Here is a 27,074-nt window from a genome sequence, read left to right on the forward strand (position 1 = left end):
CTCCACATTTTGTAAAGCCTATGGCTTATTTGACTCTGAAGTCCGAACTCCGAAGTCAGACTTCTGAACTGACTGAAACTCAAACACACACTCCTTCTGGGACCCCCCACCAGACTAACCTTATTAAAGTCCATCTCTGAGTTATAGTTGCTTAATCGCTTCATGATCGTTGCACCCTCTCTTATTAGTCACGAAAACAATAATTTGTGGTTTAGCATTGCTAAGCATGAAATATTGTGGGAAAGCACAGTTTTTTTGTAGCTGAACACCACAGTCACATACCTGAAAGTGTGATTGAGGTGTCCACTGACCCAGGGAGCCAGTTATGCACTTTTCCTTTCCTCAAAATCAATGGAGTCTACATCGTTCTTAATGCCAGCGTCAGTGAACCCTATGAACGCCAGCGGCCTATTGTTCCAGTGCTGCACTTCTGCCTCAACTTTGTCAACACCAATGCATGCAGCGCACATCTCTCTGTTACTACCGCCACATAGCTCTAAGCTCAATTGAGGTGTCCACTGACCCAGGGAGCCAGTTATGCGCTTTTCCTTTCCTTTCATGACTATCTCAGAGGCTTCCCGTCCACCTGCAGATTTTGGGAGGTAGGTGGCTAATAGTACTTTTTGCGCATGTATAGAAGTTGGTGAAGACAACGTTGTGCTGTGCACAGCGCAAGAGCGTGGCAGTTAAACATGAGGTGCAATTGGTTGTGGCTATGCGTAGTGCTGTCGGACAGTGGCCAGCGACACTGATCAGGTCACGCCACTGGGGGTTGGAAACCCAGTCATGGCAATATTTATTTTATTTCTGCAGGTATCTGAGAGGCTTCGCTTCCACCTTTGGATTTTGCAGTTTAGGCGGCTAATTGTGCTTTTTCACTAAAATAAACAAGGGTCAAGGGTCAAAGGTCGAGGCTTCAGAGACCCATCGGCTTTTTCAGGGTTGGTAGTGAAGTGGTGCTTGCATACTAAAAGATGTCCACTGCCCACGAGCATCCATATGGTTCTTTAACCAGACTGGTAACTTGTAGAATGAACTGCCCTCCAGTACTGTGACGCACTTTGTTCCTAATTGCTACAAGTTTATTATCGAAGGCTTACATAATATTAATTTTATAGTTCAGAAACTTTCCAGAATAGTTGGTATCATGCGCCGCAATTGCTTTAATTTTCCTGCGTCAGTCAACATGTTACTCTACCACTCTTTGTTCTCTTCCATAGCCAACTACAGATGTAGGGTGTGGGCAACAACAACAGCTGGAAATATTACCAAACTCACTATCCTACAAAAACGTATTACGTATTTACTCGCATAATGATCGCACTCGCATAATCATCGCACCCCCGAATTTTGTTGGCAAAATTCAGTTTTTTTTATTCCCCGCGTAATGATCGCACCCCGAACTTGCCGCTGCAATTTGTCGACGATGTCGAGTCTAGCTGACGATGATCGATGATCGTACTTGCTATCTGTCTGACAGATGGCACGTGCAGATGACCATCTTGCTCTGTCAGCATTGCAGCGGCAGCTGCCTGTTGGCTGACCTGCAGTCACATGGGAGTCTAAATGCAGTTATGCTTAATCGCGGATACCAAACTTATCTGCGGTAATCTCGAATCACGGTTCGCCGTTGTCGCAAGGCTCGCCACCGTTCTGGGTTGCGGTGCAACGAAGTGATGCGGTGATCCGGCTAAACTTTATTGTTCTCGTAAATAATAAGCGCTGGGATACGGGAACGTCAAAAATGAATCTTCTTTGAGAATCGCTGGCCTGTACCAAGTTGCTGGTAGGAGTAATAACTGCGACACAAGCTAGTTTCACGTTCGCAGTCGCACAGCAGCTGCCGCCGTTGCAGTGCGAGTGATCCGATCTACTTGCACGCCAGCTCCGCTGCTAAGGCGTCGCTGAAATCGATCGTATGTATTTCTTTTATTACGAAACAATTAGGTTGTCAGTAAGGCAGCACTATAAGTAGAACATTCATTATAGCGTTGGTCAGTTCAAAAGCGCCGTCCACTGTGGCTTTGATACGAATCAAGTTAGGCCTAGCGACGACTAGGGAGTACAGCCACCCTGATTTTTAATAATATAGCGCGAGCGTCGGCCGAACTGCTGGTCAGCGCCTTCTAACGGCGATAAGCACGCAACAAGGCGAGAGTTCGCGCATGCGCACGAAGGCAGAGCGTCGTCTGCTGCGCTGTTCCGAGCACGAGGACGCACGCCCTGCCACAATATCAGTTCGCAAGATCCCGCCAAGTCGTACAGCCCATGCGCATGAGTAATTAATTAATTAATTTATTTATTTATTTATGGCATACTGCGGGCCGTGAGGCCTAAGCAGGAGTGGATACAAAAACAGACCACAAATTGAGCAATAATAGTAAAGTGCAAACAGAATATGTGAGACTGCATGAGATGTGGTTTCATTCTCTCTCTCTCTTTTTTTGCCTATTACGGGAGATCAGCCTGGCGGTGCAAAGTTATGATAAGAAAAAATAAAAGGAAAGAAATATAGCAGCACATTGAAACCCTCGCCTGGATCGCGATAAACGGGATTCCAACCAGCTCTTTAATCAGCCTTGCAGTGTCTCGATGGTATAAAATGGCACGCGTCATGAAGTCTCACATATTAATCATGCGCATGCGCTGTACGACTTGGCGGGATCTTGCGAACTGGTATTGTGGCAGGGCGTGTGTCCTCGTGCTCGGAACAGCGTAGCAGACGACGCTCTTCCATCGTGCGCATGCGCGAACTCTCACCTTGTTGCACGCTTATCGCCGCTATAAGGCGCTGACCAGCAGTTCGGTCGACGCTCGCGCTATATTATTAAAATAAGACCTTTTCAAAAAGAGGTCCATGGGCGCCGCCATATTGTGCGCTGGGCTGTGCTCTTAGTACAGAAAAGAGTTGGCCACGAAGCTCCCCCACGTTCCCGGCACAGCCCAGAAAACCGGTTTTGCCAGGGGTCCTGAAAAGGTCTCGTCGTCCACCGCGCTCGCGGGCGGGATCATTGCGGTAAGCTCGCGGAATCTGGTGCGGCGAGCGTTCCGAATTTGTCGCCTACTTTAACGATGCGGCAGGGACCGGACATATTTCGGCGTAACGGTGGTAAAATGCGTAGCTTGAGCGCCGCGGGACTTGCTGTTGTAAAGGCTGCATAAAAGCGCGTCGCGCAGCTCCGCTGCTCATGCTACACACTGCCTATTTTGATGCGTTGCTCTTGGAACGTGATTTAGTGCGACGAAAGTACGTTCTTAAAGCGGGCCAGCTCGTGTGCTTTTCGCACTCTTATCTTCTCGGTTAACGACGGTAAGCCGAGATCGCCGAGATCGCCGAGATCGCTGAGCTCGATTCGCGATAAGCCGATAACCGCGTTTAGCGGCGTGTCTACTGCGGGTAGCGCGCCCGGGTGACAAGGGTGGTCTGACCTGCTACTTGTATTCGTTTTCGGGGCTGAAACATTTTTTGTTAAAAATTTACCCCGCGTAATGATCGCACTCCTAAATTTGCGTCAGTTTTTTGAAGAAAAAGTGCGATCGTTATGCGAGTAAATACGTATACGGATTGCATGTAAAGTGCTGTATTTCTCCCACACTGCGAGTCTTTTCCATCAACACAACTTTATACAAATGAAGTCCATGTATAACTAGGCTGTGCTATAAATATAAACTTGCCATAATGAAAAATGATGACTCCTTACTTACATCCCGGCCGCGGCGGCTAGAATTTCTTTGGAGGAGAAATTCTAGAGGCCCGTGTGCTGTGCGATGTCAGTGCACGTTAAAGAACCCCAGGTGGTCGAAATTTCCGGAGCCCTCCACTACGGCGTCTCTTAGTTGCTTTGGGACGTTAAACCCCACAAAAACCAAAACCTTACTTACACTTGCTGGGTTAGAGCAAAGCAGAACTGTGTATGATACCCGCGCAGCAGAGCCTTGGAATCTTAAAAAATGCCGCACAAACTATGGCAAACAAATGTTGCAGCATACATTACCGACACTCCCGAACCAGTTGTACTGCCACAAGAATCTTGATGTATCCAATATTTCTCTCAAAGAATTGCCGCAAATGTTTGTTTAGTAGTTTTTTTTTCTTGCTGTTACCATTTTGAGCACACCTGTCAATTTTGCTGTTGTTTGTTTTCTCCTCCCAGTCCTTGCCGAGTCCCTTTGATCTAATGCAGTTCTTTTTCTTCTTTACAAGCACAATTTACTGCGTTCTGAACGTACATGTCTCGTTCTCTGTACTGAACATGCGTGATTTTTCTCCTTACATTTTGTTTGATGTCGTACTCCACCGCCGTTAATGCTGCACTGTAATAGGAAGCCAGGACCTCTCAATCTGTCTATAGAGCTTTTTCCCTGACTGTCCTCGCAACACCTAGTTGCGGAAATAAAGCTTCAACCGTCAACCTTCATCAAATGATGCAGTACTAGCTCGCCATTCATTGTTTCGGTCACTTGTCCATCCCTTTAAGCCTCCCAACGTTCACTTATGTTCTGTATCCTGGAAAAGTGGGAAAAAAAACAACCATTCTTTATTATAGAGGTCTCAGTGTTTATTGATGTACTGCAGTGCATTATTATTTGTTAGAATTCTCTAGAGTTGTCTGCACTAGCACAAAGCCATATGTAAACTTCGTCAGTGTATCATAGCGCAGTTCTCAAGTTCATTTCTTTTTTTCAGTGTTTTGTGCACCAATGCCATTCAAATAAATGTACAAGAAATTGCTAAGTTGCTGATTGCTCATATTGGTCTGTGCTACTGTAATCTTGGAAGGGATCTGTTGTTTAGAGAGGTGCTGAGTATGCAAACGCACAAAAGTGGTCCTTAAAGCTGGAAGATATGTTGTAGGAGATGAGAATTCTGGGTGTGTTGTTAAGAATAAGCGTAGTGTGTTGGATGACTCAGTATAGTATCTGTAGTGGGATTTCTCACTACCTGTGTGAAGTTGCAATGCCTACACATTGAAGAAGTATTGGCACTGTGTCATGAAGGGGTTAAGGACTAGGAAAATCATCAGACCTTACTGCAAATTGGAAAGCTAGTCATCACAGAGAATATCTGGACAGGAAGGATAGTAAGTAACAGTGCTATTTATGCCAATGCATAGCTTATCAAGTGCTGGCATGTTAGCAGCTCAGCATAGCGTTTCCATGTGTAATGCCCACCCCTACCACATTAAGATCAGATTTGACTTGCACATGAAGAAGTGATTGTTTTTGACACAGTGCGCCTGTCTTCTCATTTGCAAGAAAACACATCATAGTCTTTACCAGTGTGAAAAATTCAGTGCTACATAAAGAATTAAGTCATGTCTCCATTAGTATTATTATATCTGTGACATTTAGATTTTTTCTGTGCCAATGGGTAAAATACAGTCGAGCCCACTTATAACGGCCGCAGATATAATGAATGCTCGCTTATTATGAACATTTGCGGTGCAACAATCAAAATATGTGTTCGGGTTATGGCCATATTGCTGCGCTTGGGTGGATGCCAATGAGTAATTACTTCCTTATTAGTGAATGGGGTAGCACACCGTCCGCCATTTTTTTGCAGACATTTTTTGCCACCAGTAGTAACGTCATTTTTTTTTCCTCGCAGTTTCAAGCATAACATGCCTATGAAATATAAATTATTTTTACGAACCTTCGGGTGTTTGCTTGATATGTCTCGGCTTTTCTATGTTACTGTTTTCATAAATTATGACACTTCGTACAAAATTTATTTTGCACCTTCCTGCAAAAAATCAACTGCTGGTATTTTGGGCTGAAAAATTAACAAGTCATCTTTTTTAAGACCTGAGTATACTATTCAGGTGGAAAGATATTTAATTTCAATGGAAACAAAAAATGGCATGTCGAAGGGTGAATGGGGAGGCCAAAGTAGCTTGCTGGCTGTGCAGAGGCACTTTGGATGTCTGAGCCCTCGTCAGCTCAAGCAGCAGCAGCACTGTTTCCACGAGCACGGCTAAATCACCCTGCTGCATTGGGATTGCACATTGCACTTTTAGCGTGATAGTGATATTAGAGTTAAGCTTCCTCTCAAGCCTTTTCTCCTCTTTCCACAGGAGCATGGATCTCAAGGTGGAGAAGTGCCGCAAGGCACAGGAGCGCACTGCCCTTCTATTTAACCAAAAGGTCAGTCCGCATTGCCAAAGTATTGTGTCGAGTTTCCGAGGAAACCTTATCACTCGTGCACTCTTGAGGTCATATTCCCACTGCAGGTTACCTGCGGTGATGCTGTGCTCTGTGAATTTGGTATTGGAAAAAAAAGGCTCTAGATCAATGTTTTTCTAAAAGAGTGCTGCAGCGGTGGAATTGATATGTTGTTTATGCCATTCTGAGCCATGGGAGTTCTTAGCCATGCCATACTATGAAACTACGTCATATGATTTAGTAGTGATAGCCTTTGCCGCACAAGGAATTTCATGCCTTCCCCCCAAAAGCTTGCAGTGTATCATTGACTGTGTTGAACGAAACTGCGGCACACATGCTCTGAGTGTAGACAGCGCAATAAAGACTGGGACATAGGAAGATCACAAAGACGAGCACTGACTTTCAACTGAAGCTTTATTGCTTGGCCCGTGAAAATATATGCATCAGGCACTACCAACAACAGAAAACATGATGACAATCACGTGAACAAAATAATGCTAACAATTGTTGAAGGTTGCTACAGCGGCACCATTATCTCACGTCCAAAAATGTTATTTCCCTCGCTGTTAATGCCAACGAAGCACTACTTATACATGCGTCCTCAATCCTCGCAATTTCTGCGGCTTCCGGGATTTCGCTGGTGAGCTGATTGTGATGTTTGCTTATCACTCTCGTCTGGTTGAAGAGCGCCGTGCAATCTGTACAGTCCCTGCAGTGAATGCCCGAGTGCCCTTTCATTGTTTCGAGTGCATTGTTGTGATGCTCCTTGAGGTGCTCAGTCGCCACAGTGGTTCAGTGGTTATGGTACTCGGCTCCTGACCCGAAAGACGCATTTTCGATCCCGGCTGTGGCAGTTCAATTTCGATGGAGGCGAAATTCTAGAGGCTCATGTGCTGTGCAACGTCAGTGCACGTTAAAGAACCCCAAGTGGTTGAAATTTCCGGAGCCCTTTACTACGGCGTCCCTCATAGCCTGAGTCGCTTTGGGACGTTAAACCCTACAAACCAACCAACCAAACCAACCAACCTTGAGGTGCTCATGGAGGCGATGTCCCATTTGCCCAACAATGTTTACCACACGATAGTGGGATTGACTAAACTACGCCTTCCTGACAAGGTACAAATTGGTTTTGATGTCTTATGGAGCATTGTTGTGCAACGAACAGAGTATATTGATCTTCTTGCAAATCTTCCCGAGTTTGTCAGGGGCCAAAACACAACTTTAGTGTTAACTAGATTCCCTATCTTTTTCAGTTTGTGTGAGATGCTGTGAGTGTGTGGAACCATTCTTAGCAGAAGAACTTGCTTTGGGGCTAGTTGGTTCATGATTGAAGTTCAGAATGGCGCAAAAGACAGAACACAGGAAAAATAGGGGATGACACAAAGAGCGTCGGTTCTGGCTTCCGCGCATAAAATCTCCGTCGATGTATGCAGCTTACTTGCAAAATCAGCGGGCGATAGCAACTGCTGCATTTCGTTCCCTTTTCATCTTTTCTACTTTAAAAAGGCTGCGTTTTCGTTCAGTGTGGTCTCTTGTGATTTGAACACGCAGCTTTACAGACACAGACTAACATCTATTTGTCCTCAGTGTTCCTTTAAGGCTTTTTTAAAGACCCCAGTTGTGAGTTCGTCTGCGATATTTCGCTTAGGGGTCAAACAATGCCCCATTGGTTGTGCTGCCTTCTGAGCAAAACTTTATTAACATGCTAACACCTACTACTACCATCTTCCCTGACCTACCCGACCTCCAACTCGACCCCCTCCCGCCTACCAACCGCCGCCTCCCGCTGTCAGGCCACCGTAAGAGGAATTATTCGCACGTTAATTTCCGACATTAAGCTGCTGATATCACAACGTCCAAAGAATGCCTAATTATGACGTTATCTTGTAGGCCACCTCCTCCCCCGCAAAGGCCTCCACCTGGACCTCCTCCGGTGGCGAGACCACCGTAAGGGTCCTTTAAAACCTGCAGCATATTAGCGAGATGTAAACATCAACCATTCAACGCCATGAGGAAAATGCCCTCTTTTCTGTCCTTTAGGCCTCCGGGTACCCCTTACCAGCCTCCACCTCCTGTTGCCAGACCCCCGTAAGATTTTCCGTCACCCTCTGTCCCTCCATGGCTACAATTTTTCTGAGGCCCATACTTATAAATTCTGGAAAACTTTCTTTTAGACCACCCCCTCCTGCTCCAAGACCTCCTCCGGGACTACCACTTGTTGCGAGGCCACCGTAAGGGTCACCCAAATTTATAAACATCCCTTCTGCCACCTGACTGGTGCTATGAGCCACAAAACTACCCTCTTTTCAGCCCTCCTGGTCCCCCGTTCCAACCTCCCCCACCTGTGGCGAGACCACCGTACGAACACCATTTTTCTATCATTTTTGAAAGGTTCCTTGGGACTATCTGATAATTATAATTTTTTAGCATTTATTGATGATAGGTCGAGCCATTGTGCTTTTTGCCAAGGAATGATTGTGATCCCTAGCAGATATTCATGGAATTCGGGCACGCATACGTTTCACTTCAGGGAACGGTTTGGTTCCTCAGTTAGATTACCTTAACACTTTGTTTGAAGTCGTTAGTCGTTTTTTAGAATGTCATAGCTCGTTGAGCCCGATCGAATAATTGCCTCTGGCCTGCACTGCATTCGGCTGCTGGTTAAGCTGTGAAGATGCTCTAACCTCTAAATGTAACCGTCTTCACAGACCCACCCACCCTCCATCTCGACCCCCTCCTGCCTACCTGCCTCCACCTCCTGTGTCCAGGCCACCGTAAGGAAAATTATTCGCGCGTTCACTTCCAGTATTATGTCTGCTTTTCAGTATGTCTCTGCAGTAGATAATTACAACATAACCTTTTAGGCCTACACCCCCTCCACAAAGGCCTCCGCCGGTACCCCCTCCAGTTGGCAGACCACCGTAAGAGTGCCTTAAATTCTGCACTATACGCGTATAGTCGAGGTCTAAACATCCTTTGCTGTGATGACTTCAATGCTCTCTCTCCTGGTGTTTTAGGCCTCCTGGTCCCCCTATCAGCCTCCTTCTCCCGTACCCAGACCACCGCAAGAAAATCTGTCCCTCTGTGTGCTTCCTTCATTGAAAATTATCTTAAGGCCCATACAAATCAATTTGGAAAAACCTTTCCTTCTAGACCACCTCCATCTTTCCCGAGGCCTCCTCCTGGACCACCGGCAGTTGCGAGGCCACCGTAAGGGTCTTCCTACGTCTGCTATACACTGATTCTTCCACGCACGGCCTTCTGTGCTGAGCTGCGCATTCGTTGGTTTTTCAGGCCCCCTGGTCCTTCATTCCCGCCCCCGCCACCTGTTGCGAGACCACCGTACGAATGCATCAACTTACTAATTCTGCGAATTGGAGTTGCCTGAGGATAACTTCGATATAATCAATATTGTAGTGTTCTCTAATGACGAATGCAGCTATTCTCCACTACGCTAAGTAGTAGTAGTTACTGCTACTTGATACTTATGTAGATATGCTAGTAATGACTAGAAGTGCAGGGGACGTTTCCACTCTTTCAGACAGAATGCCTGTGAGGAAAGGTGAAGAGTTTCTAAATCGTATAGCTGTCACCTGCAGGAATTTGGTGGATTAGAATCTACCAAAGTATAGCTTTTTTTGTCAATCATACTCCAAGTGGTGCGGGCAATTTTTTATCCTTTACTTAAACCTACTACCTGTCTCTTGTTGCGCGGGAACCACGGGGTGGTGGAGGAGAGCAACGAGCGTAAACATGCTAGGTCATGTCTGCACTCTAGTCCCACGCTTCCACACATTCACCAAGCGCGCTCTCGTTTCCCTGTGTATGCCCTCGAAACAAGCCCGGGATGAGCTGCGACGGGCTTCATTTTCATTAAGCTTGCAAAGCTTTGTTGGCGAAACAGAGTTTCACCGAAATAGTGGGCACATCATGCTCGGCGTGTGCGCAGCTTATTCCGTTGTGCTAACATTGGCCGCTGTGGTGACGCCCTCTTTTACTGCTACCTGCGAGGGAACATGCTAGCAGCAATATCGTTTCGGCTTTGAAAGGTTAGAATTCCAAGCCGTTGTGAGCTGTAGTGCGTTGCTCGAATACTTCTGTGGCAATGTCATCCGAGCTCTCCGTGACTCGACTGAGCTTTATTGAAGTGCTATCAGTATTTGCTTAATGAAAAGCGATTGCCGCTGCTTGCAGCTTTCGCGAAGGGTAGTACACGCAGGCCTTTTTACATTTCCTTTCAATTCTAATGCAGCTTTCGCGGCCCAAAATTCCCGCTGCCGCAGCATGCCGTAATCATTAAACTGAGGGGCGGGTCCTATATTTTCTATCGCACTGCCTTAAAGGGACTCGGAAGTGGTTCTTGATAAAGTTTCGGTATGACAGGAATGTTAAAGGACACCGCTATGCGCATATCCTTTACCAATAATTTTTTATTGCGCTTTGGAGACGCTGAGTTATCTGTGGCCAAAATTTTAGTTTCAGTTCTTTGGGCCTTTCCCTCTCTGGTCACTGTTGTTCGCTCAATGGTCGGCGCTCCTGCGCTGGCCCCACTGACGACACGCACGGAAATTGCCCCTCTGACGAGATGAAGCGACGCGTCTAACTCGCCATGGGCATGGTAGCTGCGTCTCTTTCACATCTCTTTCTTTTAAAGCGATCTGCTGCTTATGACAGTGAGTGCTATCAAGTGAATTTTTCCGAACGCTAAACAACCACATAGCAATATAAAACACCTTCTGTGTAACGTTAAGACAGCTATAGCTCACCATATTTGACAAATAACAAAAAAGAATGTTCCGCAGGGAATCCAAGAACCACAGGGACTCAAGCTTAGCCACAGAGATTTTCTCTGATCCTTCATATTAAAGAATATAGCAGCTTACTAATGATTGAATTTGTGTCAGAGTGAGCTGGACTAGCTGCGTTCTCTGCTGCGACAGCATTTAGGGCTGCTACACGACATGTCTGCGGATTTTAGGTAATGGTTGTTACTGTGCTCTCGAGCATGGCATGGAAGCAGTGCTGGGCAGTGGGCAAGGTATTATTATACGTGGATTACAACATGGTATTCTCCTACGACCACTAATTATTTATATTCAGATTTCTTCCTCGCGCTGTTTAGGTTTCGGTTTCAACAGCCGAGCGATGACTGTGACGTCAACATGTTCTTTAGGTCGCGTGAGGCATGAAAAACTGCTATATAATCACTGCTTTCTCGTTTTAATCCATTACAGTATTAAAGCCAGCTTTCCTCAAGAGACGGAAAGGCAACGAATGTAGAAGCAGCGATTATATCGTTTTTTTTGCATGTCTCACGTGACCTAAAAACACACATGGACATCACAGTCGCCATTAGGCCGTTGAAGCCGAAACCAAAACTGGATGACAAAAAAATTTGATTCTCAATTATTTAGCATTCGTAGACGAATGCCACGTGGTGATTCATGCCTAGTAGTGTCTTCAGCATCGTTGTGGAGCCGAAAACATGTCACCAAAATGGGTGTCTATCCTCCTTTAAGTGGTTTTATTGAGCACATTGCATTAAACATCAAATAACGCTGAAATACTTTCCTAAGGGTGCGTTAAATATTATTTAGAATGTGAGTCGTACCTGGTGAAGTGTTTATTGCGGCAGCGTACCTCTGTCCCGTTTTTACCACTTGAAAACGCAGCCCAAAGCATCACAATTCTTTTTGAAACAAGTACAGTCGCGAGCAAAAATTATTAGCACAGATCACTGGCGATTAGAATTCGTATATCTCACCACGCCGCGCTGCGGTATGCAAACCTGCCTAACGGGCCGCTTCCATGTTTGCAGCCTAGGGGGGGATGGCAGGAAGTAAGCTTTATCAAGTGTGCACCGCCCGAGCGTTGAATTGCCGACCCTACGTGACTGTGCTTGCGGCATTTATTTTGGCTCGGTTATCATGAGCAAAGATTGCTCCTTTTATTACGGTTTATTATGTCCGCGATGGTTTGTCAAAAGGAACTTGCGGGAACAATAGATGATAGCGCTGCTTTTAGCCAGTAATTTTGCTGTCCGTGGCAGTCCACTCAACCCCCCTAATACTGTAGAATGTGAACGGCCCGACACTCTCGTTATCAGCCTTTTCGCCACCCGCAGCGCCACGCGTTGTCATTCCGGCACTCTGGTGTTCCGTCGTGTGTGCTAATCTTTTTTATCCGCGACTGTACGTTCAGTACGTGACTAAAACTGGTATTTCTTCCTCAAGGCTTGTTACTAGCATCTTATCTCACACAAAAGCTCAAAAGCACGCACACGCGCTTTCGATGAACGAATGTCACTGTCGTTACTTCGAGGTGTTCAGGAGAATACCAGAAAATTCCAATCAGGAAATTAGAAACACACAAAAAAACCACGGGTAATATTGTCAGTCCTATCAACACTGCAGCGGAGGCGAGCTCGTGTCGCCTGCTAACTCTGGAAGCGCTGGAGCACACTGCATGTCACACCACGGTCCTGTTCGCGAATCGCAGCAGGCAACCAGAGCCGTTCTGTCGGCTTGGCTGCAGAAACACATTTTTCGACTAATAGAGGTGTTTCCGCGCAGCTTTCCACTATTGTGCCCGATACCCGTGTTCTAGGGTGAAAAACATATCAATGGCATTGAAAACCCTACATCTTTCTGGTAGCCATTTCAGCACACCCATTAATGTTCGAAGTCTGCAATCATGACATAGGATCCCCTGCTTTGCTGCGTTCCATCGAATAGTTCTTTCTAGCCTCAAATATATTTTTGTTCAATAGTAGATATGCTGCCTCTCAACATCGAGCTGCAATTACCTTTACATGCCTCCCCGCCCTCCGTCTCGACCGCCTCCTGCCTACCTGCCTCCACCTCCTGTGTCGAGGCCGCCGTAAGGAGATTTTTCACTCGTTTTATTTCCTTCTTCAGTTGGCTTGGGCATAACCTCGGTTCCGCGATTAACTGGGGTGCAATCTTCCAGGCCACCTCCTCCCCCACAAAGACCTCCACTGGGACCCCCTCTGGTGGCGAGACCTCCATAAGAGGTTTTTTAAACTATGCTGTATTAACTAGAGATCTGAAGATCGACAATTTTCTGACGTGAAGACAATGCCCTCTCTCCTACTGTTTAGGCCTCCTGGCCCCCCTTACCAGCCTCCTACTACTCCTGTACCCAGACCACCGTAAGAAAATACGTCCCCCTTTTTACTGCCTCAAGGACAATTCTCTTGAGGACTATACGAAGCAGTTTGCGAATGCTTTGCTTTGTTGTAGACCGCCACCTCTGGCCCCAAGGCCTCCCCCGGGACCACCCCCTGTTGCAAGACCACAGTAAGGATTAACTGAGCTGTTATGCCCTACAGCTGTGCTAATACCCTGATGAACTGAACTGCTAAAAAATTACCCTTTCTTCAGCCCTCCTGGTCCCCTGTTCCAACCCCCGCCACCTGTGGCGAGACCACCGTACGAATACCCTTACATTTTCTTTCGTAAAATGCATTCGCTTCAGAATAACTTGCGCTTTTAGATATTTTAGCGCTTAATAATCCTTCGTCAATGAATGCCTGAGATTGTTAGGAAATGGTCAAAAAAACAGGGTACGAATATTCCTCACTACTAAAGTGGTTTTAGTCAGTCACTTAGACACTAAAGCTTGTTTCTAAGTCATCATGCATGACTTCAAATAGAGTACTTTGTTGACATTATTTCACTAACACTCTCTAAGCTTCGCTGCCTTTGTCTGCTCACTGAACTGTCTTCATGCCGCAAATTTTAACTGTACCTTCTGCACAGACCGACCCGTCCTCCCTCTCGACCACCTCCGGCCTACCAACCTCCACCTCCTGTGTCAAGGCCACCGTAAGGGGAACTGTTCGCACGCTCATTCAGATTAAATTATCTTTAGTACAAACATCATTGCAGTAGGTAATTAGTTTGCAACCTTGTAGGCCGCCACCTCCACAAAGGCCTCCACCCGGACCCCCTCCGGTGGCGAGACCTCCATAAGGGTCATTTTATATTGCGGTATCTAGCTGAGTTCTGAACTTAGTTTCCTGTCATGAGGAGAATTCCTTCTCTACTGTCTTTTTAGGCCTCCTGGTCCTCCTTACCAGCCTCGTCCTCCAGTTTCCAGACCCCCGTAAGAAAACATGTCACCCTTTTGTATTTCCTCAATGACAATCTTCCTGAGGACCACACAAAGAAGTTTGAAAAAACGTTCTCTTGTAGACCGCCTCCTCCTGCTCCCAGGCCTCCCCCGGGTCCACCGCCTGTTCCGAGACCACCGTAAGGGTCACCCTAACTCTGAGCGCATAAATTTGTCAACCTGCAGCCTGATGAGTTGAACCACGCATTCGTTTCCATTTCAGCCCTCCTGGTCCCCCGTTCCAGCCTCCACCACCTGTGGCGAGACCACCGTACGAATATCTCGTATTAATTCCTTGAACTGCAGTTGCTGAATGATGAATTTCACAGTATCAACGTCATAGCATGCACTAAATATGAGTAGAGCAATCCCGCATTTCGCCGAATATTTCGCCGATGGTTTCATTACTTCAATTTGAAACACTGATCGTTAGCTTGACGGCCTTCGTTATGGCCAAATATTTTTTAGTATAATAATGAGTGCGCTGCTTTCACATGCAGTGGTACAGTCTGCGATAGTGCCCGCGTTTATTTGTTTGCTTGATACAGCAGCTATGGGCATGATGTAGCACTATTCGCAGTACCTAAAAACAAGCGAGTAAAACCATGGGTTGGTTACTAAAAAACTGGAGGCAGTCAGACAAGCAAATGAAACGAGTAAATCAAGAGGAAGAGTGTAGCATAAAGAAAAAGAAGACGAAATTACTATTGGTGAAAACGAGGAAAGGAGTACCCATTCCAACGTGAAATAAGGTGTGATGCACAGCCATGAATAAAACATATCAACACAAGTGACCGTGACTGGTTTTGCAAAAAAAAGAAAAAAATGCATTCTTTGCAGGCGATGACTTCTTGCCGAACCCCCGCAAGACTGAGAATTGGGGAAGGCCTTCTATACGCGTTGCTGCCGTTTTCATAAACCGGAGCACCGCGAGTGGAGATTTTCAACCAGTGCGATCACTTGTACTAATTGCATTGACTCGCGACTGTACGGAACGTTCACTACATCGGAAATTTATTCACGGCCCCATTCATCCCAATCAATTTGCAAGTAGCCGATTTTTACGCAACGAAACCGGTCGACTGAGGGGCTGAACCGTAGAAGCCATCTCTCACTCTTCTTTGACATCTTTTTTTTCTGTGGATGTGCGAGGTAGGCATCTTTCTTCGGGACGGCTTTTTTTACTCTTCTTCGTACGCTACCTAGGGACACCAGGTGGAAATAGACTACCTTTATTGACTCCGATCGAATACTAGCCTCTTTCTTGCACTGTCTTCGGGCCTTCAATATCAAGCAATAATTATCTTCACAGACCCACACGCCCACCATCTCGACCCCCTCCTGCCTACCAGCCTCCACCGCCGGTGGCCCGACCACCGTAAGGGGACTTCCCACAGTTACTTTCAGCATAACACTGTCTAGCCATGACTGCAATTTGTGAATGAATGACATATAATCTTCCAGACCTCCTCCTCCCCCACAAAGGCCTCCACCAGGGCCCCCTCCGGTGGCGAGACCTCCGTAAGTGTTCTACGTATTCTGCAGGATGTAATTTGAATTAGGACATCAAACCTTTATCGCCATAAGCACAACATCTTCTCTCCCAACCTTTTAGGCCCCCTGGTCCTCCTTACCAGCCTCCTCCTCCTCCTGCTGTTGCCAGACCACCGTAAGCACCACATGAACTCCTGTATGCATGCAAGCTTCGTCACTAGACGCCCATGTGAGGTGAACCACGATTTCGCTTCCTTTGCAGCCCCCCTGGCCCTCCCTACCAGCCCCTGCCACCTGTGGCGCAACCACTGTACGAATGCCTTGCCATATTTTCGCATGTTCAAACAGTTATTGCTTGAGAAGTAATTTTCTCGATATTCTCTGCGTTCGCTAACCCGACAGCGTGCGCGCTTTGCTTTATATTGTCTCGAACCAGAAGAAAGCCAGCCGCAGACGTAGAGCGGACATCAACGCGGCTGAGTTTTAATCTAAAAAACCTAGCCCAGCCTGAGCGCTCCTTAAGCGACTGAGTCTGCTTCGTCGTCTTCGTGCCTCAGCATGGAGGAGACGCGAGTCAGGCGCGTGAAAATATGTTGACCATCTTCAGCATAACCGCTTCCGCTTGCGACTCGACAGCCGTAATGAAAACTTCAGTCACCATATAGCATACCTATTTCAGGAGTCTTAATTGCAGGTATTTTGCTAGATCGTCTTGTTCTAGACTATCTGCTACTGAACCACGTCCTCGGCCTAGACTCTTTGCATGTGTTCCACATGCATTCAGCGTAAGTTCGCTAAGTCTAGAATTGAACGGAGAACCTTGGCTTTCATCCCTTCTCACTCACCCTAGACCTCCACGCCAGCCCCCATCGGCCGCGTTTACGCCCACACACAGAGCCTAATATTTTATTGCATTCCACCAGGAATGCAGGTAAATCACACGTGTGGTAATATTACTTTTTCTGCTGTGTTTCTTTCTTACCAGAGCAGACCTGTCATTTCGTGATAGTCATAAGCTAGTCGACATGAACACTCTTGCTGTAGAATGCCAACTTTACTGTATACCAGGAAGTGTGCAGTCTGGCATTTTTGAAGAGTAACCGGCAATCAGAACTGCCAGGCGGCACTGAAAGCACATAAACTGCCGCGCATTTTCAGCTTCTACAGGTATAGCCAAAGGGTCCCCAGCTGTCTTGTGACGAATCTTACCTTTCACAACACTGCAACTCCTCCACGGAAACATACGCTTTCATTCGAACCTGCTATTGCGTGCAGAGAGCCGCAGCCTGGACTCCCTCTCTCTGCACCTTAATTTGCATATTTATAATTTTTAAAATGCCCACAACAGGAATTCGTAGCATTTGAAGCCTTTTTGTCGACAAGCTTTTTTTTTTGTGGTCGAGACCGCGGTAAAATGTATTATCATATTTATACATATTTGTTATGCTAATACACACTGCTGTGAAAAACCAGATTTTTGCTCTCCGTTCATATATTCAGCTGTGTTTACATTTTAGTCGCCGGAGCTTTTCATACCACAGTGGTTACCACCTAATAGGTTGCTTAATTCTTGCGGTTATTGCTGGGAAAAGTCTGAACACCTGTTATTTGAAAAAGGTTGACTTAGAGAATATGACGAGTACAGCTAGTACTCTGTGTCACATGCGTCTTCTAATAATCTTTCCAGCTTATGTGCGATAGAAAAATATGTTCTGGGTGCTACATTTCTAAATGTTTGAATACTTTAATAGGGCCTGGTAATTTAGACTGATATAGCAGTCTGGAAACTAGTCCACATTAAGGCTGCGGGATTTAATAGCGGCCTCCTGGTTGGAGTGATCTATAGGGTCAGGCGTACCTTTCTGTGCGTCAGTTCACTAAGCTGGCACGTTGAAGGTCAAGAATTCCTTAAACGGCACCTCCGCCATTTTTTTACCTTCCCACTATTTCACATGAATACTGAGAACACCCCTGTAGAAAAGTGTACCTTCACTGAAAAAAAGATATCAGAAGCCAAGAGTAGGTGACCTTTACTTTTAAAGTATCTTTGCTTGCTATTCCTGTCGTTCATTCGTGAACACCTTTGTGTTTCAGTAGTCTTTAGAATGGCATTATAAAATTCTTTTAGCATTCATCATAACAGAGTAGTAAACCACATTGTGCGTCCGCAGTAGAGGTGTCTTCCTCATGAAATGTTGCTTCTCAATGTACTGGTGTTTTCATTTCGATCTCAGATGTGGGTTGCGTTACCTGTGCTTGCCAGTCGCTCAGAGTGTAAGCAATCGAGCGCTGTTCTATTGCTTACTCTCACTTTGGGTTTAATAATAGAATTTGCCGTCCATCAGACTGTAGTTGAGCCGGTGCTTAATTCTTCTCGTTTTCACTGCAGTGGCCCTCCCACGCATCCACCACCAGTGTACCGGCCTCCCCTGCTCCCAGCTGGAGGACCAACGTAAGAACCACCAGTGTACTGGCCTCCCCTGCTCCCAGCTGGAGGACCAACGTAAGAACCACCTGTTGTTTCGTTTTTTTTTTACCTGCATTAATATTGTTACGGTCGTGTATAACAATATGGCCTGTGGCGTGAAAGCTGTTATGCGAGCGCATCTGACGTCCGCTGATATCTCTTTGTCATTACGTCTAAGTAAAAAAGTCCAGCCATGAAGCCATAACCCTCCATCACAGCTAGAGCATTTCGTGGAAGCTCAGCTGTAGCCTGGTTGGTTAGCCAAAAAGCATTCTGGAATTTTCAAGCCCCTAGAATGCTCTTTTCTGAAATTGCAGCTGCAAGAGCGACAAAATAATACTGGACAGTTCATCAGCCAATGAATACTTCCAATGGTACTAAAAACGGTCTTTGGAACCTAAATTTTTGCTCTAGTTGTTGGAAGAAGCAACTGAGCAATCATTTTAGTTGCTCTAGCAACTGCACTATACGTCAGAGGCTGTCGCTTCTCAGCTGGCGTCAATATTATTACAAGTTGACCCGTTAGTGTAGTGACCAGTGTGGAGCCCCATGACAGAGGCACACGTGGTATACGCTTTTTTAAAACAGCAAGGTAAAAACATTGGTCTTTTAAAAAATGAGATAGAATGCTCGCTTACTGCTTGCGTATGGGAGCAGCCAGTGCCCTAAATGTTAGGCTACTCTTGGCGTAAGTACTGCGAAAGTAGAGGACTAGGCGGCGAGTGTCATGAGGACGCCATGCGCTCAGCTCCCACTGGTGAGGCATGTTGTCCGTTATTTGTTTTGTCGAATTATGTCCACTCTGAAATGGTTCCCCAGTTACTTCTCACCACAGATAGTTAAACCGAAAAGGAACCAAATGTGTATATTTCACTGCGTTCTGTGCTGTTGCAAAGGGTATTGGATTTAGCAAGGTGCACTGTCGGGCTAGTTGGTTCTTCACTGGATGAAAAAAAAGCGAAGAGCGTGACATAACAAAAAGACGTTATGCTTCATCTACTCCTCTCATCTGGTCACATGTCGTGCTTCTTCCTTTATTTTGTTCAAAAAATGTTGGCATGTTTTAAAGCGATAAAGTTAGAGGTCCCGTTCACGAGAAAAGCCGGCGTTCATCCGTCCGTGTCAGGGAAAAACAGATGGCACCAGCTACGGTGGGCAAGTGACAGCCTGCCCACCATGGCACTGCACATCAGCTCATTAAGACTTGCTCCCAAAAGCCTGTCTGCGCAAAATATGATCCTTACGGGAACACAGGCAGAGGAACCTGGGTGTCACACCTAAGTGAAACAGCCACCTGACAGGGCAGTGGCGCATCGCTTAACCGCTGCTCCACTGCGCCAGGAGTGGTATGACGACTCCCAGTGATGTACGAATCTATGAAATAGGAGTATTTGTGTGGAATTGGGATCTGTAATGCAATCACATTGTTGTCTTAGGAGCAGGTTCAGCGTCGGCCAAGTTTGTATTCGTGTTCTAACAAGTGCCTCTTCACGCCTGCTCTTGTTCAGCCCATTTGTTTTGCACGGGTCCTACTCATCTGATAAAACCATATGACAGGTCTCGCCTACAAGCTGAACGCCAGCATAGGGCACTGACAGCATACACAAGCAGGGCTGCAAGAAAGAGATCCTATCATTTCCAATGTGGGTGCTCAAGGCAGGCTATCAAACGAAGCGGCGATCGAGTGCTGTTTCATGTTCCGTAGAAGTTCCTGCCAACACTACGTACGATCTATTTGTAAACGTTTCGTGCGCAAAAAAAAAATGAAATTTGTAATTACATCTGCCAGTAAAGTCACTGAAATCTTGCACTCTAGGAGTATATAAAGCATAACTGAACTTATTTAAGATTGAGGACAACAGATAACATGTTCACACTTACTGAACAATCGAAGGTGCATGTAAGGGATACAAAGCTCCGCATTCCCTGTGTGTTTTTGTTCTCAGCATCACATATTTGTCGTCATTCACAGGCGCCATTTTTTTGTTACAGACTGCCACCTCCCCCTGCAAGGCCTCTGCCACCTCCGTTCAGGCCACCGTGAGTTGTGATAACAGTTTGTGCATGCAACAGTAGCGGTCAGCAGCGCTCAGACTCCTGCTGACACCGCCGTACAAGGATGGTCACGAGCATATTGCACAAACCAGGGACTTTTTGTATTTGCAGCATGGTACAAAGTGAACCGGCCCCTCCAAGGACGGCCCATAAATCCGCCCTTGCGGCAGCTTTAGATGGATGGCGAGCTATGGTGTCCAAGAAAAGTGCTTTTCATTCCACAATATGTCCCGGTTCACCTCCAAAGCAAGAAAACAAACGTAATGGTTGATAATGGTCAAATCAGTGCTCGCTCTATATTTAGGCAGAAAATATAGTAATGACAGCAGACTGATAATCCTCTCCCTTAAGCAGAACGACAAAAAAAAAAAATAAATGGATGCGGTCTCTCTTGTTCTCTACACAGAAAGAAAATGCAGTATGCTTAAGACTCCCAACACAGGTGCCAGAGTGAACACTAAGCCTGAGAGCCACATTTCTAGAGCGTGTCCTCATATAACATTTACTTCATTGACCTTAAGTAAATTCTTTTTATATGTTAAGCAGTGTGAGCGTACAGGCTTATGATTCACTCTAGTGATCAGCACCAGCACTCCTGTTCCTTTTTCGGTTGCAGGTGGGCAGCATCGCTTAAAAACACGTGAGATAGGCTGCTCGTGGTTCGCACAGTGAAAGGGGGAGAGGTCTACTAATCAATGGGCCAAGCTAGTGCCCATGCATATGTATACGGAATCGACATAACGACCGCTTTCCAGGACTGAGACGCGGGGTCGTCTCTGAACATTTGTTCAAAATTTTGTTGCTCAAAAAGAATTCATTATTTTCAGGGCAGTTGCACTAATTTTGTAATTTGCAGAGAGGCACACGTGAAAAGCACGGTCACAAGCATTTTGATAGCAATAGCACACAATATTTTATTTTTTCTCCTCTGGGCGTGCAATGCATTATTTGCCTGTTAGGACACATTCATTCATTACATTCGTCTTTAAGCCCGTTGTATGTAAGTCAGGGGCCAGGCACTTTTCTCGGTATTTTTTATATGCTTGACATAATGCATACTACACAGTATATACGTGAATACTCCATGGTGGCACAATTGATTCGGCGGTCTGCTGCTGCCTACAAGGTCGTGCGTGTGGCGCCCGTTCGCGGCAGTTCCATTTCAAAAGGGAGCGAGAAAAATCCAAGGTGGTCGGAATCAACCCGGAGCTTTTGATTAAGGCGCTCGCCTCCGCTTGGGTGCGGCTTCGACACCTGGCTGCACAAAATAATACATTTACTCGTGCATATCTCAGGTGCTCACACATGAAGCATAAATTTGAAAGATTGATGCCTGTACCAGTCTTTGCATTAAAACACAAATCATTTGAAAGAATGCCTGTGCAGTAGTGCTAGACAAAGCATGCCCGGTAAGTTTTTTTGCCGCTATCTGTAATCACTGTAGTTAACTTTGCAAACACTGTTTTGCGAAGCACTCATTTCTCTTGTGGTTTGATCGTTATAGATGTCAGGACACTATTAAAGCTCGTGTTGCAGCTTCAAAGAGTCTCCTTTGAACCTCACTGAGTGCGTTTGTTTTCAAATCAAACCAGTGTGTTTTGTCAACTACTACATTTTCTCCCTTTCACTTCACTTATTTGTGCACATAACGCACAGCCTCTTAATCTAAAGCCCGAGCTTTCCACAGAGGCCTTTTTGCGTAGCAGATCTGTTGAAAACTTCAGCGTATCCTTGTGCAGAGTGGCGCAACCTCCTGGTCCTCCTACTCCTCGTCCTCCTTCCCCTCCTCCCGTTGCAAGGCCACTGCCGTGAGTGCCTTTTGTCTCTTCCAGTGCAATTCCCCATCTGTGCATGTTGCTTGCAGGCTCGGATTATCTTCCAAACTGTGGCTACACCTTTTTGCAGTATCGCAGCGAAAATGGTAAAGCAGTCGATGCCATTTAAAGCCCAAATCTCTGTTCTGTTCACCACAGGGCTAAGTTTCTTAGCATGTGGGTTCAAGGGCACTCAGATTAGACATTGAGCAGGAGTCAGGGGAAATAGATATGATTGTTCCGAGAGATCACTGCTACCAACCTGCAGGAATATAATTTTTTCATACTAATATTTGTTCCTCACATGAAGAGGGATGCAGCTCTGATGTCGTTTCTTCAGTGGTCACCATGAATGAGTCCCAGAAATCAAGGATGGAATTTTATCGAGCCATAAATTCAAGTAGCACACTCGCTGCGGTTGCACCTCTTTCAGTCTGCATTTCCCTCCTCTCGCTTCTTTTCCCCGCCTACTACAGACCTCCTGGTCCTCCAGCGCCAAGGCCTCCTCCTCCTCCGGTCGGCAGACCACCGTACGTCCCTTCACTGATCACTGAAGCGTCTCCTTTCCAAAAGACGCCATGTTTTAGCCCCTGCTGAACTCAGTAAATTAGGATCCGGGCTTCGCAAATGTGTGATGGTAGCAGTCCGTTCAGTGGCGCGCCACCTCCACCAGTTGGGCCTCCAGCGCCTCGGCCTTCGCTCCCCGTGGCTCAGCCGCCGCCTGTGTACCAGCCTCCGGTGTACCAGCCACCTGTGGTGGTCGGACCACCTATCGTTGTAGGGCCCCCTGTCGTATAAGGACCGGGCTATGGACCACCATACGGTGTGCTCCAGGTTCCTTTCACACCATCACTGTGAGTGTTGGTCTCCTTAAAAGTATTCACAAGAAGGGGCGGGACGTGAACATAGTCTTGTGAAGACTGATAGTAAGGGAGACCAGGTGGTCATAAAGGACCTTGTAAACTGACTTGCCAGAAACAATGTGCCAACGCCGTATATTTCAGCAAGGAAATTCAGCGCAAGTTAACACTAGGAAATGCACGGATCGCTGAGACCTTTTCATTCAAAGCTAACTCTTGTGTCTCCATTGAGTAGTGCCATGGTTTGTCAAGAGCCGTTTCCAAAAAATGAATGGCTCTATCCAGCGTTATCTATTGAGCAGAGCCATGCAGAATAAATTATTTCAGGCCGTTTGGCTCCAACTCTCATGCACACCATGCCACAGTGCAGACAAGAAAAAGATCTCCTACAAAATAAAACCCCCGTAAAGGCTACATACAGCCTTTGAAACTAAAAGAAGGATGACGAGTGCATAAAGGACTTATGCTGGAGTATACGACTCGTACGTCAATTTCATTTCGCTGCATTTTTGAGTGAACAGAGCGCTTTAATCTGCAAACTTTTGTAACCATGATGCGCTTGCTCTAATCAATGTTCATATTTGCTCGCCTCTGCCTAGCGTAAATAGAGCTCAAAATTGCACATGATCTGCACTCCTGCCTTCGTGTTCGTCTTCGCATTGCGCGAATAATAGCTAGTCTTAAATCGAATCTCCCTCAGTGATGCAAAGCTTCTCGCATCTTCGGGTGTTTTCAGTTATCAGGGGAGATAGATCCAGAGATGCCTATCTAATCGCTGGCGATGAATGTGGCCTATTTTGTTTCATCGTGCTGGTTCAAAATAGGATGCATTGCAAAACAGCAAACTTCATTCCATGCTTAGTTCGTCACACAGGCACTGCATTGCCGACTGCACGAAAACGGACGCCACCGTGAGCGATAAGTTTTCGGACATGTTGCAGGCGGGGCAAACGAGGTAACAAAAGAGTCCTTTTACAAGTGACTAAATTTTTGCAACGCTGGGCGGTATCATATAACTCATCTGACTCTACATATTTATTCATACACTGAAATGTGTCGACAATTCTGACAATTTCCTAAAGCAATAAAAATGCCCTAGGACCGGCTATTCAAATTGACAGTATCGGTGAATAGTAATGACAGACGTGACCACTGGTGTGCTCGTCGACTATTAAGCGCATGCATAACGGGGCGGCATCTCTCGGCACCACCCGCGTGACGATGGAAAAGGGATCACGTGTGTAGGTCTCCTGCTTTTGCAATGCTTATCAGGCCATTTAGTTTTCGCGTTTATGGCTTTGCGATTCAGTTTACGGTCTATCTGAGCCATTAAATACACTTTTTGGGTAACGAAGCACCCCACCGAGTAAACGAATTGCCGCAGAATTATACGGCGGGTTATATCCGCCTCTAAAACGGTGCGGCGACGACAGTTCGACAGGTGCTATTCAGTGCATATGCTGCGGCCGTTATTGACAACAGTGGAGCTGCTACGGCAGTTGTCGGACCTAACTAAATGCCGATGGCAAGAGGATTTCTACGTGGCATGTGTTGCTCTGTGCAGAACGCCAAGTCATAGCGATGCCGTACAGATCAAATGCGGGCCAGTCGGTTACGGTTTGTACCGGCGGACGCGGCTTCGTTCGACTGCTTCTTTGGAATATTTTTCAAATTGTCAAGAAGGGCAGTGGGCACGATACCAGGTCTTAGACAGCACAGAGCATAATTTTTTTTGCTCAAAACTTTGGAGGTGTGTTGCAGCCAGCTTCTTCTACGTGAGTTGCGACTTTCTGAGCAGTTTTGTGACAACTCCATGAACGTAATCTTGCTGTCTGAAATGATTGGTGCCCACATGACATTGTGAACTCGCTTATTCGCTCATGCGCAGAATAAATAACCATGAGACTCACAGCTTCCCGTCCTTCGGATCGAAATGCAAGCTGGCACCGAGCTCGGCTGCGTACATCTGCACTGAGGCACCAATAAACCACCGTGACAGAAGTACAAAAAAACGTTACGGTGTTAGTATCAAGGCACACGATCGCAGTTCGCTACGCAAGAACTCGGTAGCACGAAAAAAATTAAAAGAATAACGCGACCTGCGTCTTTCAAAACACGGCAAATATTTCCAGCAACCCACTGCTCCCGCAGCAAGAGTCGTCACGTGAGCCCCCATGCGGCGCAAGAACGACGCTAGCAACGTTCGCTCCAGTGATGCAGTTCACACTAATAGTAGACTGGGAAAAAATGCTGGATTAGCTGCCGCATAGCCACCGCAGTCCCTCCGAGGTCCAACCCCTCACAGACAGGCCTGTTTCGTTTTGGAACTCCATGACACCTTGCCAGTCAATACAATTTACTGTGCATGAAAGGAGCTTGTCATGCGGTAGCGAGTAGCACGGATCTTTGACATCAAACGTGCAGGCCATTAGACCTTTGTTCGTATGCACTTCCAAGGATTTGATAACATGTTCTGAATTTTTTATCTGGTACAGGTCGTATAATGTTAAGGAGTTTAAAAATCTTTAAATATGTGGCCACAGAGCTTTGCTGTGTGCCTTTCTCAGAAACAATTACTCAAAATGGGCAGTCCGGTTTGTGGGTCTTAGCACTAAAGAATAGCTGTGAACTTAGCTGTAAACTAAGACCTTTACTTTTGTCAAGTGAATTTCCTAGTGCTTGGAGGTTAAGTTTCTTACAAGCTTTCTTTGCTTTAGATTTAGCTTTCGCCAAAGAGACATTTTTTACATGACTGAAAGACGAAATAATTGTTTCGCTGCCTTTTGTAACATAAAGCTATGCTGGTAGCACAAGAAAACCTCCTTCCTTGTCTGCTGGAAGCAGACGTAAAGAATGTTCTTTCAGATATGAAACAGTCTTCCTTACAGGCAGGGTTTTCACTAGGGGCTTGCAACGTAGTACGGCATCAACTCCTTCGGACACACACCTGTTGGTTTCGGCCGCAGGTGCCAACTTGGAGACTTGTCTGGCCTTCCCTAGAAGTTCAGCCGATGACCTCCTGGGTTCAGTAGCAAACTTCAGCCCTTGGGATAGAACGTGTCGTATGTCCCTTGGGAGGAAAACGTTGCCTGTGGTGTGAATGACATTTTCCATGCATGCTTTAAGGGAAGCAAAAGTCAGTTGTTGACCAGAAAATGCCCCTGTATATTTTAAAGGGACACTGAGGAGAAATTGAAGTTGGCTTGTATCGAGAGAATACCAGCTCCTGATTACAAAAACGCCACTCATACTGACAACAAAGCTCTTGTAACGTAGAAGAGAGCAAAAACCAAAATACAGGTATCGCTGCCACAGGCCAAACTCTCAAGTAAAAGCGTGTTGACGTCATAGGACAAAACAGTGTTGCTAGAACCAATGGTTCTAGCAACACTAGGACACGAGAAGCTACGAATCACTGAGGCGCAGCCAATGCATGCGCAAATCTCCTTGACGTCGCCAGATGGCACCATGTACCTGGAAGCTACGCGTGCGCCTGCAGCATCGGGACCAATCAGCGCCTGCTAATCAGCGGTAGGCAGGCTCACAGTATTCCGCTAACGGTAACATTACAGTGGTAACAAGGTACACGGTATGCTAAAGGTGTCTATTTGCGAGAACTTCGTTGACGACTTCGAGAGCGGGATCCATCGTAATGCTGGCAAAACGCCGGTGCAAACGTAAATGAAGCGACGGTAGCGACGGCCGCAATAGCCGATAGATACCTTCAACGTGCGGCCGGCAGCAGCTTTCTTTTCGGCTGCTGCTAGGCCGCACTGCTGGCTTGCTGCTGGCCGCCAGAAATCACAGAGTCTGCGTTACGTCATGTGCACGTCATGTTTCACGTCACTTAGTCCTGTGTCGTCATAGGAGAATCCCAAGTTTGAATCAGAGTGGCGGGAAAAACTTTTTCAACTTCGAATCCAAATTTCTTAGAAATAAATGCGTCTTTTGCTGCCGGCCAGGTGGCAACAAAGCCATGAAATGCCGAACTATCGGATTTTGCTTTAAAAAAAATATTGATAGAGCTCTCCTCACTGTTCCTTTAATTGCAGTCAATTAAAAACTTGACTTGCATATATCAGAAACAAA

At 46.3% G+C, this 27,074-nt stretch overlaps 2 protein-coding genes and 1 pseudogene across 2 annotated transcripts in view; all 3 read left to right on the plus strand.

Annotated features, from left to right (window-relative positions):
- LOC149355633 (uncharacterized) overlaps window positions 1-27,074 on the plus strand; it is a 430,506-nt pseudogene that overhangs the window by 323,658 nt on the left and 79,774 nt on the right.
- LOC149355642 (uncharacterized) overlaps window positions 1-27,074 on the plus strand; it is a 78,103-nt gene that overhangs the window by 18,665 nt on the left and 32,364 nt on the right. The window contains exons 5-13 of the mRNA XM_089583965.1: window positions 6,075-6,144; window positions 15,608-15,673; window positions 15,760-15,816; window positions 15,911-15,964; window positions 16,052-16,099; window positions 18,179-18,292; window positions 20,249-20,296; window positions 22,051-22,119; window positions 22,602-22,655. Coding sequence (XP_089440091.1) covers window positions 6,075-6,144; window positions 15,608-15,673; window positions 15,760-15,816; window positions 15,911-15,964; window positions 16,052-16,099; window positions 18,179-18,292; window positions 20,249-20,296; window positions 22,051-22,119; window positions 22,602-22,655 — 580 coding nt within the window. The remainder of the gene's footprint in view (window positions 1-6,074; window positions 6,145-15,607; window positions 15,674-15,759; window positions 15,817-15,910; window positions 15,965-16,051; window positions 16,100-18,178; window positions 18,293-20,248; window positions 20,297-22,050; window positions 22,120-22,601; window positions 22,656-27,074) is intronic.
- Window positions 11,946-14,586, plus strand: LOC149355643 (uncharacterized). The gene is made up of 5 exons (XM_089575349.1): window positions 11,946-13,195; window positions 13,283-13,333; window positions 13,425-13,481; window positions 13,944-14,009; window positions 14,519-14,586. The coding sequence occupies exons 1-5, from the start codon at window positions 12,937-12,939 to the stop codon at window positions 14,584-14,586; spliced, it is 501 nt and encodes a 166-aa protein (XP_089431475.1). The 5' UTR covers window positions 11,946-12,936.

This window comes from Amblyomma mixtum, chromosome 3 (genome assembly GCF_055824585.1).
Source record: "Amblyomma mixtum isolate Tamu chromosome 3, ASM5582458v1, whole genome shotgun sequence".
Taxonomy (NCBI): domain Eukaryota; kingdom Metazoa; phylum Arthropoda; class Arachnida; order Ixodida; family Ixodidae; genus Amblyomma; species Amblyomma mixtum.

Coding starts and splice junctions, on each gene's coding strand:
- LOC149355643 (XM_089575349.1), top strand. CDS start 12,937: ATGCTGCCTCTCAACATCGAGCTGCAATTACCTTTACATGCCTCCCCG. Junction 13,196..13,282: donor TGGCGAGACCTCCATAAGAG/GTTTTTTAAACT, acceptor CCTACTGTTTAG/GCCTCCTGGCCCCCCTTACC. Junction 14,010..14,518: donor CCTCCTGTGTCAAGGCCACC/GTAAGGGGAACT, acceptor TTTCCATTTCAG/CCCTCCTGGTCCCCCGTTCC.